This window comes from Carcharhinus amblyrhynchos, chromosome 1 (assembly GCF_965287045.1).
Source record: "Carcharhinus amblyrhynchos chromosome 1, sCarAmb.v2.hapA, whole genome shotgun sequence".
Taxonomy (NCBI): Eukaryota; Metazoa; Chordata; class Chondrichthyes; order Carcharhiniformes; family Carcharhinidae; genus Carcharhinus; species Carcharhinus amblyrhynchos.
This window is the reverse complement of record NC_137324.1, coordinates 153,747,968-153,769,910: the sequence shown is the minus strand read 5'-3', so window position 1 is coordinate 153,769,910 and position 21,943 is coordinate 153,747,968. Positions and strand designations below refer to the sequence as shown.

General features: G+C 41.4%; 1 protein-coding gene across 3 annotated transcripts in view; it reads left to right on the top strand.

The window, feature by feature from the left end:
• Positions 1 to 247: 247 nt before the first annotated feature.
• mfsd8 (major facilitator superfamily domain containing 8) overlaps positions 248 to 21,943 on the top strand; it is a 53,411-nt gene continuing 31,715 nt past the window's right edge. Inside the window, exons 1-5 of one of the 3 annotated variants that reach the window (XM_080193806.1) lie at positions 303 to 400; positions 5,953 to 6,015; positions 10,656 to 10,747; positions 13,867 to 13,910; positions 14,635 to 14,875. In XM_080193806.1, coding sequence (XP_080049932.1) covers positions 10,717 to 10,747; positions 13,867 to 13,910; positions 14,635 to 14,875 — 316 coding nt within the window. In that variant the 5' untranslated portion in view covers positions 303 to 400; positions 5,953 to 6,015; positions 10,656 to 10,716. Of the gene's footprint in view, positions 401 to 5,952; positions 6,016 to 10,655; positions 10,748 to 13,866; positions 13,911 to 14,634; positions 14,876 to 21,943 lie in introns of all 3 variants that reach the window. The other 2 variants (XM_080193814.1, XM_080193799.1) reach the window with 2 other exon arrangements.

Genomic DNA, 21,943 nt, shown 5'->3' with positions numbered 1-21,943 from the left:
CAGGTTTTATTTCAAAGAGAACCTTTTCTCCAATTTTACTGAGCTAGATTCAAACCTGTTTGCCTCGGCTGTTTTCTTCTCAAGTTAAACTTTTAAAAAAATCAGTGATCTGTACACAACAAGCAGTGACTTTTTACCAGCCTCCCCCACAATTCAGCTGTAAAATTCTTTTGGTTTGTCCGGAACATTGTATCGAGAGTGCAGTTTCTTCCCTCTTGGTGGAGATGTTACACATCCTACTGTCCCACCAGCTTCAGTAGGCTTGTTCGCCGGGACCGTCACTTCCGATCATGAATAAAGAATTAAATTTGATGAAAGTCTGGAGATTTTTGTGAAAAATGGCGGAGATTCAGGCTGAGGTGGACGAGAGCACTCCGCTCTTAAAGTCAGCGTCGGGCAGGTGAGTGAGTGGAGAAGCTGCAGCTAAACATGCAGCAGGGAGAGAGATAGCCATTCGCTATTGCTGCTCTTTCGTCTTCAATAGCAATACATTAGCTGTAACATCAGAAACATGGTAATGCATAGCAAAGAGAAGATTGAGGAAGAAGTGACTTGTTGGCGCGATAATCCCCTGATATCTTACAGTCCCTCCTCTCTCCCAAACCTGAGCTCTCCCTGTCCTGACCCTTGCACTCACTGTGGTCTGCATTGTTTAAAGTTTAAAGTTTATTTATTAGTATCACAAGTAGGCTTACATTAATACTGCAATGAAGTTACTGTGAAAATCCCTTAGTTGATACACTCTGCCTGCCACTTTTTTGGGTACGTTGAGGGACAATCTAGCATGGCCAACCCAAGAAGAGTAAGAAGCCTCACAACACCAGGTTAAGGTCCAACAGGTTTATTTGGTAGCAAACACCACTAGTTTTTGGGGCTTTGCCCCTTTGTCAGGTGAGTGAGGAGTTCACCTGGGGTTGTGAGACTTCTTGCTGTGTTTACCCCAATCCAACACCAGCATCTCCACATCATGACAACCCAAGCAGATCACCCGACAAAGGGGCAAACCCTGAAAGCTAGTGGTGTTTACTATCAAATAATCTGTTGGACCTTAACTCAAGTAGACCCGGGGAAAGCGTACAGGCTCCACACAATCATCCAAGCTGGGATTCAAACCCAGGTTCTTAATGTTGTGAGGCAGCAGTGCTAACCACTGTGCTGCCCCTGCTAGTCCAGCAGTGGCACAATCTCAAAATTCTTACCTTTATTTTTAATTCACCTTTATACTTAATTCCCCTGAGTCTCCTGTCTTTTCCACAAACTGTGTTTTTCCAATTCTGGCCTACACAGCTTTCAATCCCCAACTGCTGGCAGGCTATGGAGGCCCAATGACATTATGGAGTGATCATGTGACTATGCTCCTAAGTGACTCATCAACTCACACTAAATCCCCAAATACATAACACCCAGCCTTCCAAACTGGGTAGTTTCAAAACAAAAGCTTTAATGTGCATAGCATTCTTTTATCTTGGATTTAATGTGCACTATTATCCTATACATTCTTAACAGTTGGTTTTTTGAAATGCCTGATTAGAGACTCAGCTAAGAAAGGAGCTGTTCACAAAGAAAGAACAATTTTCTCTAAATGACTTAGATTTTCCAATAGTAATGGATAAAATTAATGGGACACTGTGATCATGACAATCTAAAATCCTAGGCAATGTCTCCACATTATATACGTAAATAAATGAAATTAAAATGTTGCTTTAGAAAATTTTAAAGCTTGAATCTCATTTTCTTTTTATGTCTTCCTGCACCTGGTTTTCTATGAAGGCGTACTTTTGCCTATTTCCTTAGCTAGTAATTTCCGAAAGAGGTTGCTAGTTTCCTCTGGATGCTCTGGTTTCCTTCCACAGTCCAAAGAATTGGCCATGCTAAATCACCCCTTAGAACATAAGAACATAAGAAATAGGAGCAGGAGTAGGCCATCTAGCCCTTCGAGCCTGCCCCGCCGTTCAGTAAGACCATGGCTGATCTGTCGTGGCTCAGTTCCACTTTCCTGCCTTCTCCCCATAACCCTTAATCCCCTTGCCTATCAAAAATCTATCTACCCGTGTCTTAAATATATTTAGCGAGGCAGCCTCCACCACTTCAACGGGCAGAGAATTCCAGAGATTCACCACCCTTTGAGTGAAGAAGTTCCTCCTCAACTCCGTTCTAAACTGCACCCCCCTTATCTTGAGGCTGTGCCCTCTAGTCCTACTGTCCTTTCTGAGCGGGAAGAGCCTCTCCACCTCTATCCTATCCATCCCATTCATCATCTTATATGTCTCAATGAGATCTCCCCGCATTCTTCTAAACTCTAACGAGTACAAAGGTCAAAGTTTATTCAGCCTCTCCTCATAGTTCAACCCCGTCAACTCCAGTATCAGCCTAGTAAACCTCCTCTGCGCTCCCTCCAAGGCCAAAATATCCTTGCGTAAGTGCGGTGACAAAAACTGCACACAGTACTCCAGCTGCAGCCTCACCAGTGCCCTGTACAGTTGCAGCAAGGCCTCCCTACTTTTATATTCAATCCCCCTCGCTATGAAGGCCAGCATCCCATTCGCCTTCCTGACCACCTGCTGCACCTGCAGGCTGGGTTTTTGCGACTCTTGCACAAGGACCCCAAGGTCCCTCTGCACCGTTGTATGCTGCTTAGTGTCCCAAGATGTGTAGGTTAGACTCACTCAGAGAGTCAGTGCAGACTTGATGGGCTGAATGGTCTCCTTCTGCACTGTAGGAATTCTGTGAATCTAGTCTAATGCTGGGGGCTTATAAATTGAGGGGCACCACTCCACATCAAGCTGATCAGGAGTCTCTCTCGTATTTAACCATTAGGATTTACAGGTTGATGCACTCAACCTGGTTATCTATATTATGAACACACAATTTTCAATTCAATTATCTCTTATGCAATTAGAATCTATGATGTGCTACAGCGAGAGGAAAGTACTGCATTGTTTTGAAATATTCAGTATCTTTGACCTTTGAACCTTTGTAGGTTCTGTTTCAGATGTAATGGGTATACTCTGAAAACATTAGATAATGTGTTGGTATTCTTTGTTTTTAGTTTTTGTTTGAAAAATTACCCAATTTTGAAATAATCTTGTCTGGAATTAGATAATTGACATGCAAATTTTAATTAGACTATCATGTACAAAAGCATTGTTATGAAGTAGATATTCTTTATCTGACTATGTATTTGAAACAAATCATATTGTTCTTAATGTTCAAAGAGGATAAGGTAAATGTATTGCATTCACTGTCTGGGATATCAGTTGAAATCACCAACTATGGATTCACCATTTCATCCTATCTGGACATTGCAACTTACCCTTTAGATTATTCATGTACCAAGTTTACCTTAACCTGAATGTGTTACTCTCTGATCTTTTGGTAGTTAGAGGTTGTTGTGTCTTACACCAGTTTGGACTGGTATATCTTGTTCCCTTTCCAGCAGGTATAATTTCCATTTGGCTCCCTTTGATCCCAATGCTTAATTTGGGTTCTGTCAGAAATATTCCGTTCCTGATCTCATTACAAACTTGGCCCAAACATGGATAAAAAATTGAACCTGAGGTGAGATGAGGGTAGCTGCCCTTGACTTCAAGGCAGTGTAAGATTGAATATGACATCAAAGAGCTTTACAAAAAACCTGGTTAATGGGAATTGTGGGAGAAAACTCTCCATTGGTTGGAGTCATACCTGGCACAAAGGAAGATGGTTGTGGTTGTTGAAGGCCAATATCTCTCTCGTAGACATTCCTACAGGAGTTCCTCAGGATAGTGCACTGGGCTGAGCCATTTTCAGCTGCTTCATCAGTGGCCTTCTTTCCATCATAAGATCAGAAGTGGTAATGTTCACTGATGATTGCATGGTGTTCAATACCATTTGTGACTCTTAGATACTATGCAGTCCATGTCCATATGCAGACCGACAGAAGTAACATTCATGCCATACAAGTGTCAAGCAGTGTCCATCTCCAGCAAAAGATAATCTAACCATTTCCCTTTGACATTTAATGATATTACCCCACCATCTACATGCTGGATGTTACCCTTGACCAGAAATCTAAATGAATCAGCCAAATCGAGAGAATAATGGAATGTTTTCCATTTTCCTGGATGAGTGCAGCTTCAACAAGAAGCTTGCCACCATCCAAGACAAAATAGCCAGCTTGATTGGCACCTAATCCACACCTTAAATATTCATCCAGTCCACCACTGACACATAGTGATAGCAGTGTGAAGAATAGACAAGATGCACTGCAGCAACTTGCCAAGCCTCCTTTGAAAACATCTCCCAGTCCTGTGAGCTCTGCCATCTAGAAGAACAAAGACTGCTGACACAATGAAAGACCACCACCTGTATGTTCCATTCCAAGCCGCAACTATTCTGACTATGTTGTTGTACCTTCATTTTGGATTGAACTAGATCAATATCCCAAAACTCCCTTCCTAACAGCACTCTGGGTGTACCTACACAAGCTACATGACAGTGCTTCAAGCAGGTGGCTGACCATCACCTTCTCAAGAGCAGTCAAGATGGGCAACAAATGCTGGGCCGCGCAGCAATGTTCACAATCAATGTAAAAAGAGAAATATATCCCTTTCACACTCTTGCCCTACTCTTTACCTACCAGATGCATTTTCCATTCAAAAATTCCCTCCCTCCACTAGCTGGTCTTTTCATTCAAGCTACTGTTTAATTCCATTTGTAGGTAATAGCCCCCCACAGCTGGATTTCCCATTTTTACGACCACTTCATTACCATGTTAGCTGAGTTTCCTCTTCCTCAGCAACCATCTTGCCCAACATCACTATCCCTTCACTTTAGTAGAATTTTATGATCATTTGCTACACACGCTGAGAAGATTTCCTAGGCGGAGGCAGTTTGCTGAACAGCACCTTCTCCTATGTCTCTCCTTCTTCTCTGCTCATTTTCCTTTCTTTTTTGCCCCCTTGTACATCCTTTGCTTCCTCGATTTTATCTATTATCCCTTTCCACCTCCTTCACCCTCTTATGCTACTTCTGCCCTCTTCACCTCCCTCACATTTGTCTTCCTTCATCCTGGCTCCAGTCTTGCTGACTTACAGTCTCCAATATTTCCAACTTGCCACCTACATCGTTCCACCAGTTTTCCTTCGCACTTCTCCCCTTTCTATTCATCCTCCATATAATTCCCTTTTCTTCTCTCCCACCATCTATCTCCTCCTGTTCCACCTTCCTAACCATCTCTTCCATCTTCAAACCTGTTCCAATCCCTCTATCTGCCATTTTCTCTTTCATCTTCCACCTTTCTGAATCTCCTCCCTGTTGGTATAAAAAAAGCAAAATGCTGGAGATTTTGGAAAAACTCAGCAGGTCTGGCAGCATCAATGGAGAGAGGAACAGTGTCAACATTTCGAGTTGATTATGACTCTTTGAAACTGCAGAGGAATAGAAAAGTGGTGGATTTTTATGCTGTTGAAAGGTTGCGGAGGTCATAAAATGGAAGGTCAGGGATGGGTTAGAGATTGGGGGAGATAAAATTACAAAGATGTCAGAGAACAAAAGGCAAAGGGAGTGTTAAAAAAGCAAAGCTCCTTCCTATTAGCATCTCTCCATCCCTCTTCTTTCTTAGTCTTCCTACCTATCATTTCTTCCTTTTCTCCCTCAATCATCCCTCTCTCCTCCAATTCTTTCCTCCCTGCCATTGATCCTCCTCACCCATCACCTCACCATCCTATCTCTGTTCACCATCTTTTATTTCTCCGACCCTTTAACTCTTTCAAAGTTGAATATTGTGTTAGGGGTTGTAGGTTTTGAACAAAAAGAAAAGGACATGGTATGCATGTCCAATGTAGATTCCAATGAACAACAACAGATTTATTGAAAGAGATATTCTCTGCATTGCGTTGAGTACAAAATGAATCTAAAAGTGGGAATCTCTTCATCCAAACTCAAAATGCTGGTTCTATTCTGTTTCCACAGATGCTCTCAGTCCTGCTAGGATTTTCCAGCATTTTCTGTTTTTGTTGTTGAATAAAAGTCTGGGTATGTACTTGAAGGAGTCGAAAACATGTATTATATTGTGGACCATATGTAAAGTTGAAATCCCTCAACTCGGATTTATGCACCAAAAATTTATGCTTGAGGAAGAGTTCTTAGAATGCTGTCGGGATAGTTTACTTGAACAGTATGTGACGGAACCTACAAGGAAGTGAGCTATCTTAGATCTGGTGTTGTGTAACGAGGCAGGTAGAATTAGGGATCCTCTTGTGAGGGATCCTCTTGGGACAATGAACATAGGATGGTTGAATTTTTGATGCAGATGGAGGATGAGAAAGTAGGGTCCCGTACCTGTGTCCTCTGTTTGAACAGAGGGGAGTACGATAGGATGAGAGCGGAATTGGCGAATGTAGATTGGGGGCGCAGATTGGTTGGTGGGATGGCTGAGGAACAGTGGAGGATTTTTAAGGAGATCTTTTTCGGTACTCAGCAGAAATATATTCCGATGGTTAAGAAGGAATGTAGGAGAAGGGATAACCAGCCGTGGTTATCTAAGGAAATAAAGGAGAGTATTAAATTAGAAGCTGATGCGTTTAGAGTGGCTAAAAATAGTGGGCGATTAGAAGATTGGGAAAAATTTAAAAATCAACAAAGAATGACTAAGAAGGTGATAAAGAAAGGAAAGGTGGACTATGCAGCTAAACTAGCACTAAATATAAAAAAGGACAGTAAAAGCTTTTACAAATATATAAAGAAGAGAAGGCTGGCTAGAGTGAACATTGGACCCTTAGGGGATGAGAGGGGGGATTTAGTGGTGGGAGATGAGGAATTGGCTGAGGCTTTAAATAAGTTTTTTGCCTCGGTCTTCACGGAGGAGGACACAAATAGTTTGCCGGATCTTAAAGATAGAAGGATAGTAGGAGTTGAGGACCTGAATGCGATTACTGTCACTAGAGAGGTAGTGCTTGATAGACTAATGGGACTGAAGGTGGACAAGTCCCCAGGACCGGATGGAATGCATCCCAGGGTTCTGAAAGAAGTGGCAGAAGTGATAGTGGATGCCTTAGTAATTATTTACCAAAATTCGCTGGATTCTGGGGAAGTGCTGGAAGATTGGAAAACGGCTAATGTTATGCCGTTGTTTAAAAAAGCAGTCAAAAGGCAGGGAATTATAGGCTGGTTAGTTTAACGTCTGTAGTTGGTAAAATGCTAGAATCCGTCATCAAAGAAGAAATAGCAAGGCACCGAGAAAAGAATAGTTTGATAAAGCAGATGCAGCACGGATTCGTTAAGGGGAAGTCGTGTTTGACGAATTTATTGGATTTCTATGAGGATGTGACTAGTGCGGTAGACAGAGGGGAACCAGTGGATGTGGTGTTTTTAGATTTCCGAAAGGTGTTTGATAAGGTGCCTCATAAAAGGTTGCTACAGAAGGTTAGGGTGCACAGAGTTGGGGGTAAGGTGTTAGCGTGGATAGAGGGTTGGCTGTCTAATAGGAAGCAGAGAGTTGATATCAATGGGTGCTATTCTGGTTGGCGGTTGGTGACTAGTGGAGTGCCGCAGGGATCAGTCCTGGGGCCTCAACTGTTTACCATTTATATAGATGGTCTGGAGGAGGGGGTTGAGTGTAGTGTGATGAAATTTGCTGATGACACAAAGATGAGTGGAAAAGCAAATTGCATGGAGGGTGTGGAAAGTCTGCAGAGGGATCTGGATAGGCTTAGCGAGTGAGCGAGGACCTGGCAGCTGGAATATAATGTTAGCAAGTGTGAGGTTATCCACTTTGGCAGAAATAATAGTAGGAGGGATTATTATTTAAAAGGCAAAAAGCTGCAGCATGCTACGGTGCAGAGGGACCTGGGGGTCCTTGTGCCCGAGCTGCAAAAATGCAGGTGATCAAGAAGGCGAATGGAATGTTGGCCTTTACAGCGAGGGGGATAGAATATAAAAGTAGGGAGGTCTTGCTGCAACTGTACAGGGTACTGGTGAGGCTGCAGCTGGAGTACTGTGTGCAGTTTTGGTCGCCGCATTTGCGGAAGGATATATTGGCCTTGGAGGGAGTGCAGAGGAGGTTCACTAGGCTGATACCGGAGATGAGGGGGCTGGACTATGAAGAGAGACTAAATAGACTGGGTCTGTACTCGTTGGAGTTTAGAAGGATGAGAGGGGATCTTATAGAGACGTATAAGATAATGAAGGGGATGGATAGGGTAGAGGTAGAGAGATTCTTCCCGCTCAGAAAGGATAGTAGGACTAGAGGGCACAGCCTCAAGATAAGGGGGGTGCAGTTTAGATCGGAGTTGAGGAGGAACTCCTTCACTCAAAGGGTGGCGAATCTCTGAAATTCTTTGCCTGTTGAAGTGGTGGAGCCTACCTTGCTAAATATATTTAAGTCACGGGTAGATAGGTTTTTGATAGACAAGGGAATTAAGGGTTATGGGGAGAAAGCAGGAAAGTGGAGCTGATCCACTTCACATCAGCCATGATCTTATTGAATGGCGGGGCAGGCTCGAAGGGTTAGATGGCCTGCTCCTGCTCCTATTTCTTATGTTCTTATAGGAAAAGACAGAAATGCTGAAAACATCCCTTCCCGAAATTCAAAAGGATCAAACCAGGAAACAAGAAATGCAAGGACATGTAAGGCTGAGTTGCTTGGACATCAAAGGCTGAATTCTCAGGGCTTGGGGGTCATACGTGTACCACAGGCTGCTGTTTGGAACACCTGTCTGAAGTTTTCTATACCAGAAAACTGGTTGGTAAAGTGTAGAATTGGAACGAATCTTTACACACATATATATATATCCAGAAAATTACACGTGACAAGCATACACTTCCTAACCCAGCAATCGCAAATTTAGTCTTGTCTGTGTGGGCTTGAGTGAATCCCCAGTTAAGACCCCCACCCACCACCTGCATACAATTAAACACACAATTAACACATATTTAACACAAATATATGTAATAAACTTGGTTATAAAAGTCATTCCACATTTTAAAAGCTCCTGATGTTTGTTGTATTTCCAATTAGCTATTTTCTATCTCATGACACTTGAACTAAAAGAACTGAATGTTACCAACACAACCACAATGTAGAGCATTGTGCTTCATGCAGTACATTTTTTGCTTTCAGGCAGGACACTCCCGAGCCCCTATAGCGTATTGTTTATTTTACTGATTTTGTGGAAGCTGCATTTTCCTTCAACAGGCTTCCCAATGACAACAATAGCTTTTAAAGACCTCCCCAGCTTGTGCTACACGTGTGAAGTAGAAAAAGCTTAGTTGGCTTGAATACTACACTCAAATCTGCACATCCAGCATATTTGTATATGTCTTTCATAGAAGGTTGTGGCTAGGAAAATAAACTATGGTAATTAATCTTGCCTCACTCCTACATTTTCCTATTGACACATCTCCCAGTTCAGTATTAAATAAATAATAAATTACCATGGTTCCAGTGGTTCAGTATATTGACTCCACAAGAGTAGATTTGGTTAGATAGAAATTTGTCTGCATGCATATGACTACAACTGTCATAGCAGTCAACAGCAATTAAACAGTTGCTTTAAAATGTAATAGTATGTTATTACTATTATTTGGTTAAAAGTAATTCCTGTTATGAGTTGTGTCACTCTCACCACCTTCTAGATATCAATTAAGTCCAGTGTCTGAAGCTCAGGGACGGGGGGGACTGTTTACATGGCAGTGAATCTGACAGTGGTAGGTGGTGTGGTTTGGCACCCTTTTGGTCGAGATGTGTCAGTTGATACCAAAGCTGCTTTGCTGTGCACAGTTTGGGCTAAATATATTACTGTGTGTCATTGCCAATCCAGCTGATTCTGGTTCCAATTTTTGAACCACAGCACAACCATAGTGTTGCAGGAACCAGTGTTAACATAAGGCCTAGTTAAATTAAATGCTCCCTGTAACTTTAGTATTTAAAACTTCCTGCAAATATATTGGGTTTCTTAAAATTTTAAATTTAATTTCCCTCCAGAGCTGATTTTTGGTGTTATACTATATTTTTCCAATAGTAGGTTGGGGGGGATTTTGATGTAAGAAAACTAAAGGGTCAAGTTATTTAACTTATCATTTAAGTAAATTAGGCACAGTACTGTGGACTTTCTGCTGAATTGTGCTAGACTTTTCAGCACCATTAAGCCAAAATTGGCAAAAACAGTGTAAACGATTGCAAAATTTTAGGTGCAAATTGTATTGGTGCAAATTGCGATCTTTTGTGCTCGCTTAAGAAATGACAGGTTAGAAGCTGACCTACCCACAAAACTGGCTACACTGTTACATCAGATTAATCACCATTGTGAGCTTCCTGTAACTGCTCCTGTTTTCAGGCCTTCGAGGAGACTCTGAAGTTTATGATTTTTTTAGACTTAAAGCAAGTTCCAAAACTCTTCTTTATTTATCAAAAAATTGCTAACTGTATGCCAATAAAATGAATAAATCGTTTTGTATTTATTCTTAACATTCATATTCAATTATTTAAAATTCTTTTACTCACAGGTGATGAGCTAAACACCAGTTAGTGTTTAATAGCATTTTAGTCATTCATCACGTTAAAAATCTTAAAACATGAAATCTGGCCATGTTATCTTTTTCAGTGGTCTGTGGAAATTGTAATAAACTAAACACAAAGCTAAACAATATTTCCATATAATTGGTTTATTTTTCAGTGAAGATGCATTGTTCGAGAAACTGCAGGAAAATCGGGACCGCTGGAGGTCAATCCGGATCATGTACCTCACGATGTTCCTCAGTAGTATAGGTAAGTATTGCACTCAGGGTTAACCAGTGAGATTTAATGTGAAAACTTCACTTTAGGCATAAAGATTCATTGTGACGTAACTGAGCTATATTTGAGTTGAATTATCTTTTAACCCCACTCCAGTGGAGTCCCACCTTAGAGATTGAGTGCAAAGAACTAGACTGACCTCCCCCCCCAGTGCAGTACTGAGGCCTTGTCAGAGTACTTTTGGTGACTCATTAAACTGAGGCCCAGTCTGTTGTCTTAGTTGGCATGAAAGAGTTAACCATTCCAGGCACTGCTTCTCACTCTTGTCATAAAGGTACTTAAAAAGAACAGGAGAATTATCACTAGTGTCATGACCAATGTTTATCCTTTTTCAGTGTCACTAAAAAAAATCCCAGTATATCTGGTCGTTCTCTGGGCAGTTATACAGTGGAATTTTCCTATCCCGCCTGCCACGATAATCATAGCGGGAAGGGGACTGACCATGCAAAGGTCCATTGACCACAGGTAGGATGCTCGGACTTGGGAAGAGCGTGGCCGGAAAATCCTGCCCATAGTGTGTGACTTGATTATTGCCTTTGCTACTCTACAACAGTGTCTACAGAAGGGATTTTTTGGCTCCACCTAATACAGGACCAAAAATTCCTACCCAAAGTCAAAGGATCTTATGCTGGTCCGTCAAATTTTCTATCCTGCCCACGACGATTCCTGTGGCAGGTGGGCGTGGAAAATCCCAGCCTACGCTTCAAAAGAGCATAGTGGACTGTAAAGTGCTTTGGGATGCCCTGAAGTTGTGAAAGGTGATGTAAATACAAGTCTTTTTTGTTTGTCTGACTTGAGGAGAGCAAACACATTTAAGTATTGATATGTATAGTCATCCTATTTTACACCTAAAGTATTAGATAATAGCTGGTAAAGATCTGCTTTTCGAAATCCTTTAAGTTAATATTTTTCATTTAGCATTTCATTTTCATTCTTCCCCTGCTCTGCCTGTTTTATTTAAATATTCTGTTCCTGTGCCAACCTAGGGACTGGGCAGACTTTCTGACCCCAGGTCAGTGCTGCTTTTTAAATGGAGGTGTTTGAGACAAGCCTGCCACTTACAATAAAGTCCTGTTCGCAAGGATTGTGTTCCTACATAATCTCTCAAATGGTGAAATTGTGAATGATGAGCCTGTTTTTCAATGGGAATCAATTAGATAGGTACCGGCAACGTGAGGACAGCGTTGATTTGTGCAATTACTGTACAGCAAATTGTGGTACAGTAAGAGGTGGGGGAGTCTCTCCATAGTGCAATGTATTGAAAATGTTAAAAAGAGACAATTATCATCTGAGGAGAAAAAGGAGTCACCTCAAAACTGGCAGATGAAATTGGTGAACATTTCAAAATTGAACAAGAGCTGTTAATGCAGCTCTGGACTGAGGGATTCAGACATTTCCAGGTTAATCTCTCCATTTGGGCTGCACTTCAGCTACAACCATTCCAGGCACAGCTTCTCACCCCCTGTCAGCAAGGTGCTTAAAAAAGGGAATTAAATGTCTATAGCCAAGATGGCAAGCAGAAGGAACCAACTTCTAGAGACTGCGATGCCATCTCCCTGCTCAAGTGTGTTGAGGCCTCTGCTCTATTGTGGCTCAGGGCAAGGAGACAGAGGGGAAAGAAAACATGATAAGCGAACAATTGCTTGTGATAGGTGATGTAGTGTAAAAAGGCTTTAGCTTGGGTAAACGAATACATGAACCAGTACGTAATGAAAAGCAGGACTTTACCGCACTTCCTCTTTCTCTGTCCCCAGCTTTTGGATAAATCCCTAATTGTACTGATGAGGAATTATTGTTGATGCTCTATAACATGTAGATTTTACTATATTCTTTAACTGTGAGCATACCAGTAGAATAGCCTTATTTTCTGACGTGTTAAAATGAGTGAACAACAACATGCACAGGAGCACCAGTGTGATCTTAGCAGCATAAGCAGTGAGGTGATAACTGGAGGCAGGAGATTTCAGACAGGAAGCTGTTAGTGGATTGATCTCAAATATTTCCTGGTGGACTCGTCCAAGTCAGCCTTGCTAAAGGACAGGAGCTGTTGCTACTAAGATCAGAACTTGAAGGGGGAGGAAATATGTTTTGTTCAAAGTGAGTAGCTTAAAAAAAAAGGGCTGGATTTTTGCACATTTGCAAAGATTCCACGGCTCTTTCAAAATGACGGGCAGGACTTGGACAGGCATGAATCCTGAATTCAGCAGGGCCATTTGAAATTCATGCCGAGTTCAAACAGACCCCCACTTTGGCTGTTCTGAAGGCCTTAACCTGCAGTGTGAAAGTCCTGAATTGATGGAATTATTGCTCTAGAAGGGTGGATAGGCCTGTTAATGTGTCATGATCTGAAGTTTTCTTTTAAATCCCCTGCTTGGTAAACTTGAAGAAAAACTGATGTAAGCTGTCAGTGAGTTAAAAATAACATTGTCTACCGGACTGTTTGACAGGCTATCTGATTTGCCACCTCTTTGTGCAGTTTCAATAGAGTTCTTGTTCAACATTTTCAAGGGCTATTATTATGTCATGATGATTTACCTGAGCTTCAAAAACTATCTCAGAGGGAGCTCTGAGTTCAGTTTGATTGGCAATTTAAGAGGATATTAAATAATTAGTTTGGTGAGTGGCAATGGAGGTGGCATGGGGGTGGTGAGGTAATGAGCGTGCATGGACATAGGCAAGCTGGTATTAGGAATGAGGGATAGAGGGCCTAAAAACTTCTAAAACAACTGGGATGAAGTCCCAGAGAATCTAGACAGGCCTTCTTCCCAGCCTACCTTGATACTCACCTGCTCCATGACCGCTTTGCTTCCGGAACAGGTGCGTAAGACTTGATCCTGCCCCCATCTTCCTGGAGTGAAAATTGGGTTTAATGGGTCCTTTTCACCCAAGGTAGGACTGTCGAGTTGGGAAATTTCTCAAGTTAAGCTACCCACCTTGGTAGAAGAAATCTGGTACATGGTCTTAACATATGAAAGATAAGAATTACAATATTCATTTGATTTGTTATGTATTTAAATAACAATGACTAAAACATAAATACTTTACGAAGAAGATTGCATTGGCTATATCTAATAAATGATCTTTTTCTGCAGGCTTCTCGATTGTAATGTCTTCAATATGGCCATTTCTTCTAAAGGTTCGTGACTTTCTTCTGAGTCATTTCAATTTGAATTGCATAGTTTTGTATGAATCACAATTTCCAGTGCATGTATAACTTCAAGTTGATTTAAGGTCAGGATTATTTTGGCTGTCAGCCTTGGTTATGTGGTCACACCTTTGCCTCTAAGTCAAAAGTTGTAGGTTCAAACTCACCTCCAATACTGAAGGAGAGCTGTTGAATGAGACAGTAAACCATGTGCAAATTGGCTGCCATGCTTCCCTAGACTATAGTTCAAAACATACATGCTTTGGAATTCCCTGAGGTTGTCAAGGACACTATATGAATGCAAGCTATTCTCTTATTTTTCGCTAAAGAATTTCTGGCATTTTCTAATATAGATCAATATGCTAGAGTAGGTTGTACCATATCATTGCTTCCTGACATCAGTGATTATCTGGAGGATGTATGTTTTTTGCAGCATGTCACACTGCCACTCGAGTATGATTGAAGAATGCTTCTTGAAAATGAACCTAGTTCACTCTCACACAGATGGTACAGTAAAGATATTAACACTAAGCACAGACTGAAAACGTATTGCTGCCTCAATCACAAGAATGTCATTAAATTTTAAGTAGAAAGGTTATACTGAAGTTCCAGATAGAGACGATGGAAAACGTTAGCCATCCTTAAAAGTCACTGATCAAGATTGTTTACATACAGAGAATTGATTATAACATTGTTCCATGCTTCCTTACTGCAGGTGGATAAGACTGCTGATGCCAGTTTTCTTGGATGGGTCATTGCTGCTTACAGCCTGGGCCAGATGGTTGCTTCTCCACTGTTTGGTGCATGGTCAAATTACAGACCAAGAAGAGAGCCTCTTATTATATCAATTTTTATTAATGTTGCAGCAAACATACTTTATGGCTATGTACATAGCTTTCCATCACATAATAAGTACTATATGCTGCTGAGTCGTGCTTTTATTGGATTTGGAGCAGGTAAGACCAAGCTCGTGTGAAAGAAACACAAGTTACATAGTTATATATTTTAACATAATGGACAACTCTGGGGTAAAGAGTTTATTGGTTACAATAACATTGTAACCTTAAATACATAGAACAACAGGATAATTAAAACAAAACTTGCTTTGTTCTGTTAAAATCTTTCCTGAAATGATTATCACTTCACTTGTCTTACTCAGTTTTCTTTATATCAGTGAAAGGCAACCTAGGCTAGTGAGTGGGCTGCATGAGTGGCCCTCTTTTATCTTTGTAGACCACAAGATTGAAATCAGGCTTAACCACTAACCGCAATCCTATGAATAAGATTAAGTGCATTAAATATATGCCAAATATTTCACAACAAGTTACAGAGAATGCTTATTCAATTATATGTTAATAGAACCATCATCAACTTGGCAGTGGCATGATGGTATTGTCACTGGATAAGTAATCCAGAGACCCAGTTCAAGGGCAATTGGGGATGGGTAACAAATGCTGGCCAGCCAGCATTGCCCACATTCCATGAACAAATTAAAAAAAAACTTAAAATGGTAAAAAAAAATTTACACTTTGGACTTGGAGGGAGCGCACAGCTCTCACAGTCAATGTGTGCAATCAGCATGTACCTCACTTCTCATGGCCTTGCTTTACATCAATATCACTTCGGTCATACCAGTAGGAAAAAATTACATGGATGGAAATCAGCAGAATGTGGCAACCCTGTGCGTGGGCAATGGTTAACAAAATGTCTTGTGAATGCACTCCGAATCCAGATGGGCCGCATGTGGCCCTGGGCTAGATATCATCAGTGCCAATCAGCTCCAAATGTCATTTACCCCACTAATTAATTGCTTTGCTAATGATCTTCTGAGATAGTTCTGCAAGTTGGATCTTAAGGTGTTGTGAATCATTTTTGAAATTAAAGTCCTCTTAGAAATGTGCTGCTGAGATTGTTGTTCTAATAGCAATTTTGCAGAGTGTAACAAGTTCCTGGTGTGAATGAAGGATTCTGTGCGTGTCTTTAAACATGGCAGGTTATTCTTGCTGGGATTCATCTGAAACTTTAATTGATTCCGTTGATGTGTTATTTCCTGTTTTTGTTAGGGAAATTATTTTTCTTCAGCAAACAGTTTGTTTCATTCCCTACCCTCTGTTGCTGTTGCATTTAAGTGTAAGTTATGCTTTAAGTTCATTTAATAGTGTTACAAATAGGCTTACATTAACATTGTAATGAAGTTACTGTGAAAATCCCCTAGTTGCAACACTCCGGTGCATATTTGGGTACACTGAGGGAGAATTTAGCACGGCCAATGCACCTAACCAGTATGTCTTTTGGGCTGTGGGAGGAAACCCATACAGACATGGGGAGAACGTACAGACTCCGCACAGACAGTTGCCCAGAAAACCCTGCCAAAGTCAATGGACCTTTGCATAGTCCGTCCCTGTCGGCTATGATTCCTATGGCTAGCAGGATGGGAAAATTCCTGTCTCGCTCAGCTACCCCTTCAGGCAATGAGCTCCAGATTCCCACCACCGACTGGGTGAAAAGTTTCTCCTCAACTTCCCTCTTAGCATTCTACCTCTTACCTTAAATCTATGTCCCCCCCCCCCCCCCGGTTATTAACTCTTCCACTAATGGAAAAAGTAACTTCCTATCCACCCTATCTGTGCTCCTCATAATCTTGTACACCTCTATCAGATCGCTTCTCAACCTTTGCTGCTTCAAGGAAAACAGCCCCAGCCTATCCAATCTTTCCTCATAACTCAGAACCTCCAGCCCTGGCAGCATCCTGGTAAACATCCTCTGCACCCTCTCTAGTGCAATCACTTCCTTCCTATAATATGGTGACCAGAACTTCATGCAACACTGCATTTGTGGCTTAACTAGCGTTTTATACAGTTCTAGCATGATCTCCCTGATCTTGTATTTTATGCCTCGGCTGATAAAAGCAAGTATCCAAGATGTTTTTTTTTAACCACTTTGTTTACCTGGCATCTTCAAGGATCTGTGGTTTTGCACACCAAGGTCCCTCTGATCCTCAGTGCTATAAAGGGTTTTTACAGTGGCCATTTATAGTGTAATCTGTTGCCTTGTTAGCCCTCCCCCAGTGCTTTACCTCATTCTTTTCCCGCCTCGCTTCCCTCATTTAAGGCACTTCTTAAACCCTACATCTTTGACCAACCTTTTGACATCTGAATTAATATCTCTGGCTAATGGCCCAGTGTCATACTTTGCTTTATGATGGTCCTGTGAAGCACTCTGAGATTATAATAACTGCAGTAGTTGGCTGTGAAGGAATTGTGCTTTTATTGCACGAAATGATAATAAACAATAACAACAAGCCTGTGGTGAACAACATGTCCCAATCAGGACTAAAAAGTTAATGAACCTTCTCAGGGTCTTGCTTTATACAGAGCTCAGTATACAAGTTCCATCTAGTTGGTTAATTACCAATCCCCAGGGAGCTTGTATTCAATGAGCCCAATTTGGAGGTCAATTAGTGACACCCCGTGCAGATCATGAGGTTTATCACAGAGATGTTGCATTATGTTAAAGGTGCTTTAAAAATATATGTTGCTGTATTGGCTTTTGATTCAAGAACCAGAGGGCACCAATTAACATGACAAAAGGCATCTTGAGAAAACATTTTTATGCAGTGTGCAGTTAAGATCTGGAATGCACTTCTGAGATTGTGGTGAAGGCAGAGTCAGTTGTGGCTCTTAAAAGAGAATTGGACAATTATCTGCCAAGAAAAAAAGGAAGGGGCAAGGAATGGGACTGGCTAATTGGCTTTTGCAGACAGCTGGCACAAATTCAGCAGGCCATATGGCTACCCCTGTGTTGTAATCATTCTCTGTTTCTATTTGCTGTTTGCAGGAGCTAAATATGTACAAAATATGCTACATTACAACAGCGATTACACTTTACACATCACACTTCAAAAATGACTGAAAAACAATTGGAACATCCTGAGACTGCAAAAGGCTTTATATAAATGCAAATTTTTCTTTCCTTTTAAGCATGTGCATTTTAGCACAGAGACATTTTATTTTTTGTTAGAAATGAACAGCTGTTTTTTGTTATATCAGTGCAAATTGTTCTACTTTTCATTTGTAGAGTTTGCAAAGGCTGTTGAGTTAGGGTTTAAATAAAGCTTAATGAACTTGGCATCGTGATTTACCGGAAACAAAATTCTCAGTTAAATATTCAATTTATTGCTGGATTTTAAAGCTGAACTTTTTGGTTTTTCATCTTTTAAGCTGATTTTGGAATTTGGTAATACACAACGTGATTAATTGGAAGTCATTTAAGTAGAGTTGGTCAGTTAAAGGATTGAAGGATTGTGAGTCAGACATGTATGGGGATCTAGAATGTAGAGTTGGAGGACTTTGACCAACAGGCATAATGTACTTGCCTCTTCTGTAGATAAGTCTAAGGAACGCAGGGTGATGAGCAAACAAGATTGTGTTGTCTGCCCTAGCTTGTGGCTGGAGATAAATTTGGAATGCGAAGGGAAAGATCTAGTTGTGGTGCACTATATTGGAACAAAGGCATCCTCACTGGCTGCGGGGGAAGTCCCAGAAGAGTGGAGAATAGCCAATGTTGTTCCTTTGTTTAAGAAGGGTAGCAAGAATAATCCAGGTAATTACAGGCCAGTGAGCCTTATGTCAGTGGTAAGGAAATTATTGGAGAGGATTCTTTGTGACAGGGTTTACTCTCACTTGGAAATATGCGGACATATTAGTGAGCGGCAACATGGTTTTGTAAAGGGTCATGTCTCACTAACTTGATTGAGTTTGTCAAGGAAGTGACGAAGGTGATTGATGAGGGTAGGGCAGTGGATGTTGTCTACATGGACTTCAGTAAGGCCTTTGACAAGGTCCCTCATGGCAGACTGATACAGAAGTTGAAATCGCAGGGGATCAGAGTGAGCTGGCAAGGTGGATACGGAACTGGCTCGGTCATAGAAGCCAGAGGGTAGCAGTGGAAAGGTGCGTTTCTGAATGGAGGGCTGTGACAAGTGGCATTCCTCAGGGAGCAGTGCTGGGACCTTTGCTGTTTGTAATATATAGGGTACTTCAGGACAGTAATAGCTTAAAGGAAAAGGCTCATAATGTTGCAAAGAAAGGTGTTAAACCTAAGGATTGTGAATGTTTTAGAAACCAGCAAAATGTTGACAAAAAGAAAAAATATATAATGAGAGTAAACTGGGATTATAAAAACATATTGAAAGAGCTTTTGCAAGTATATAAAATGGAGGAGAGTAGCTGAAGTAAATGTTGCTCACTTAGAAGCCAAGAACAGAGAAATTATCATGAGGGACGTGCAAATGGTAGTGACATTAAACAAATATTTTGTGCCTTCATAGTGAAAAAAACCATACCAGAAATAAAGCGTAACCAAGGGGCTAATGAAAAATTTAAGTAATTAATACCAAAAGAGAAAACATATTTAACATGTCTAATAAATGTAAGAGACTAAAGTCTGACAAATCTCTGTGACCCAATGACCTGTGTTCTTGGGTTCTAAAAGAGCTAGCTGCAGACATAGTGGATGCACTGATTATAACTTTCAATAACTTTTAGATTCTAGAACAGCCCCATCATTTGAAGTTAGCAGATGCAAATCCAGAAAGGAGAAAGAAAATAGGGAACTTATAAGTCAGTTAGCCTGATATCAGTTGTTGGGAAAATGCTAAGTTCTATTATTGGATATGTCTTAACAATGTGAGGGTGATCTTATCAAAATTTGACAGTGTTAGGCTTAGTCAGAAAAGAAGTGTGTAGAATTATCAGTTTTCTCTCCAGATTTTGAGCCTCTTTAAAGAAAAAAAAATGAGCGAGTGTGGTTTACCCCATCACTCTGGCAAGGCAGGGATTCATAAAGCCGGCAATAGGCTCCACAGAGTTCTTTAAAGGACGTCCCGATCAGAAATTAAAATAAGCTCCCCGCCCCACCGAGCCATGGTTTAATTGGCTCTCCACTCTCCCCGCCCACCAACAATCATCAATATAGTTCCCTCACCCCAACTGTACACAATCACCAGCATTTCAACACTACACCCCTCTGCTTGGTGACTTAACTCCCTTATATCACCCTCCCTCCCGCCCCCCCAACCACAATTGGGCTCCACTAAGGCCGGGGTTCGCACTGCCTGAATATGTCACATGTCGCTGTTTGGGAGCTATACTTGCCTCTACGCCCCAAAAGTATTCCCTTCACAGGTTTACATCTTGCCAAACCTGTTGTAAACCTTGCTGACGTTTGAATATTTAGTGAGGGGGTATTATGTGGTGAGGGAACTACTTAATCACATTCAAATTTATTAAAATCTATTTTACAGATGGGGGGGGAAGGGGGTGGAATGATGTAAAATTCCAACGGAAGAGTGGGGATAAATGTGGCATTTTCAAGTTGCAAGTCTGTGACTTGTGGACTGCAGCAACAATCATTGCTGGATCCTCAGCTATTAACATATATTAACGACTTAGATGAAGAGACAGAGGACCCCCATTTTGATTTAAATGCCGCGTGGACTGGAATCTGGGAGTATTTCAGATTTGACTTTTAAACCTCTTCTCAGGTGCCCCCATACACACTCTGCCTGTAAAAATACCAGCAAGTCCGAATTGTGCTGCCCTGTGGGAGGAGCTTAACGCACCCGAAACCCTGCAGCTCTGATCAGCACTTCCAACTGCGCATGCATAGAAAAAAAAAGATAGAATGCAGCTTCCCTGCTACATCGTTCCTGGACCGGATAATTCTTCCCCCTGACTCCCACAGATATTGCCCCACCACCCCCAACATTACTGACCCCCTTATTCCTCTCACCCCCTCTGCCTCACAGAGCGATCGCGGACCCCTCCCCTTTTGCCCCTCACTGATCTCAGGCAGAGTGACAGCAGACCCCCTGTTCCTCCTCCACTGATCTCAGGGTGAGTGGCAGCAGACCCCCCTTCTACCCCTTCATCGATCTCAGGCAGAGAGCCCGGCCCTTACCTCCTCAGTAACTGGAGCGCCCGAATCAGACTTGTATGGAGCATGTCTGTTTTACGCCGATTCTGGAGGGTAAACTTGGTGGTAAAGTTGGGCATGCAGCCCATTAAGTCAATTTAAATGCAAATGTGTTTAAATGGCTGTTGCACCGTTACAGGTGTGGCCCCAATTGTGGCCATTTTTGGGCCTTGGTCAAGGGGGAACCAGTGTGAAGGTGGGTGCAGATCGCGCTACTCGCTTCATGCTCAACTACCAAGTTTTCACGCCCAAAAACTGTCACAACTTGATGGTAAAATTGGGCTCAGAGAGTAATGTATCTAAATTTGCTGACAATACAAATCTAGGAGTGCATATGAGCTATGGGAACAACACAAAGAGGCTGCAGAGGGACATAGATTAATCACATGAGTGGGTAACAAGATGGCAGATGTAGGTGAATGTGAGAATGAAAGGCAGTCTCATTAAAACATGGAAGATTCGAGAAGGATTTGTCAAGGTAGACGTTGAGACGTTCTCTTTGACTGGAGAATCTAGAACACCAGGTACAGTGTTAGAATAAGAGGCCAAAATGTCTTCATTTAAGAGGTTGTGAATCTTTGGAATTGTTTAGTTCAGTAGGTTGTAGATGCTCCATTATTGAATTATTAATTATTCATTACTAGTAATGAATTATTAAGGCTGAGAAAGACAGATTTTTTGGTCATTTGGGAAATGAAGGGATTGAGAAGTGGGCAGGAAATGGAATTGAGGCAAAAGACCAATTATGATTGTGCTGAATAGTGGAGCAGGCTTGAGTGGCCATGTGACCTACTCCTATTTTTAGTTCTTCTATTTGAAGAAGTGGTCTGGCAGCACTGCCAATAGTGAGCTGTATACCCATTTAGAGTTCCTGTATTTGCCACTACATCTTGATTCGTTTTTACAAATAAATAGGTTTTACTAGATGTGAGTTAAATGCTGCCTCTACATGGACGTCCTTTATAGTCAATTGCTCAATATTGGAAGGGAAATGGGTACACAAATTAGATCAGTACTTTTCTGTATAATTTTAGTTCTTGCTTCCTGAT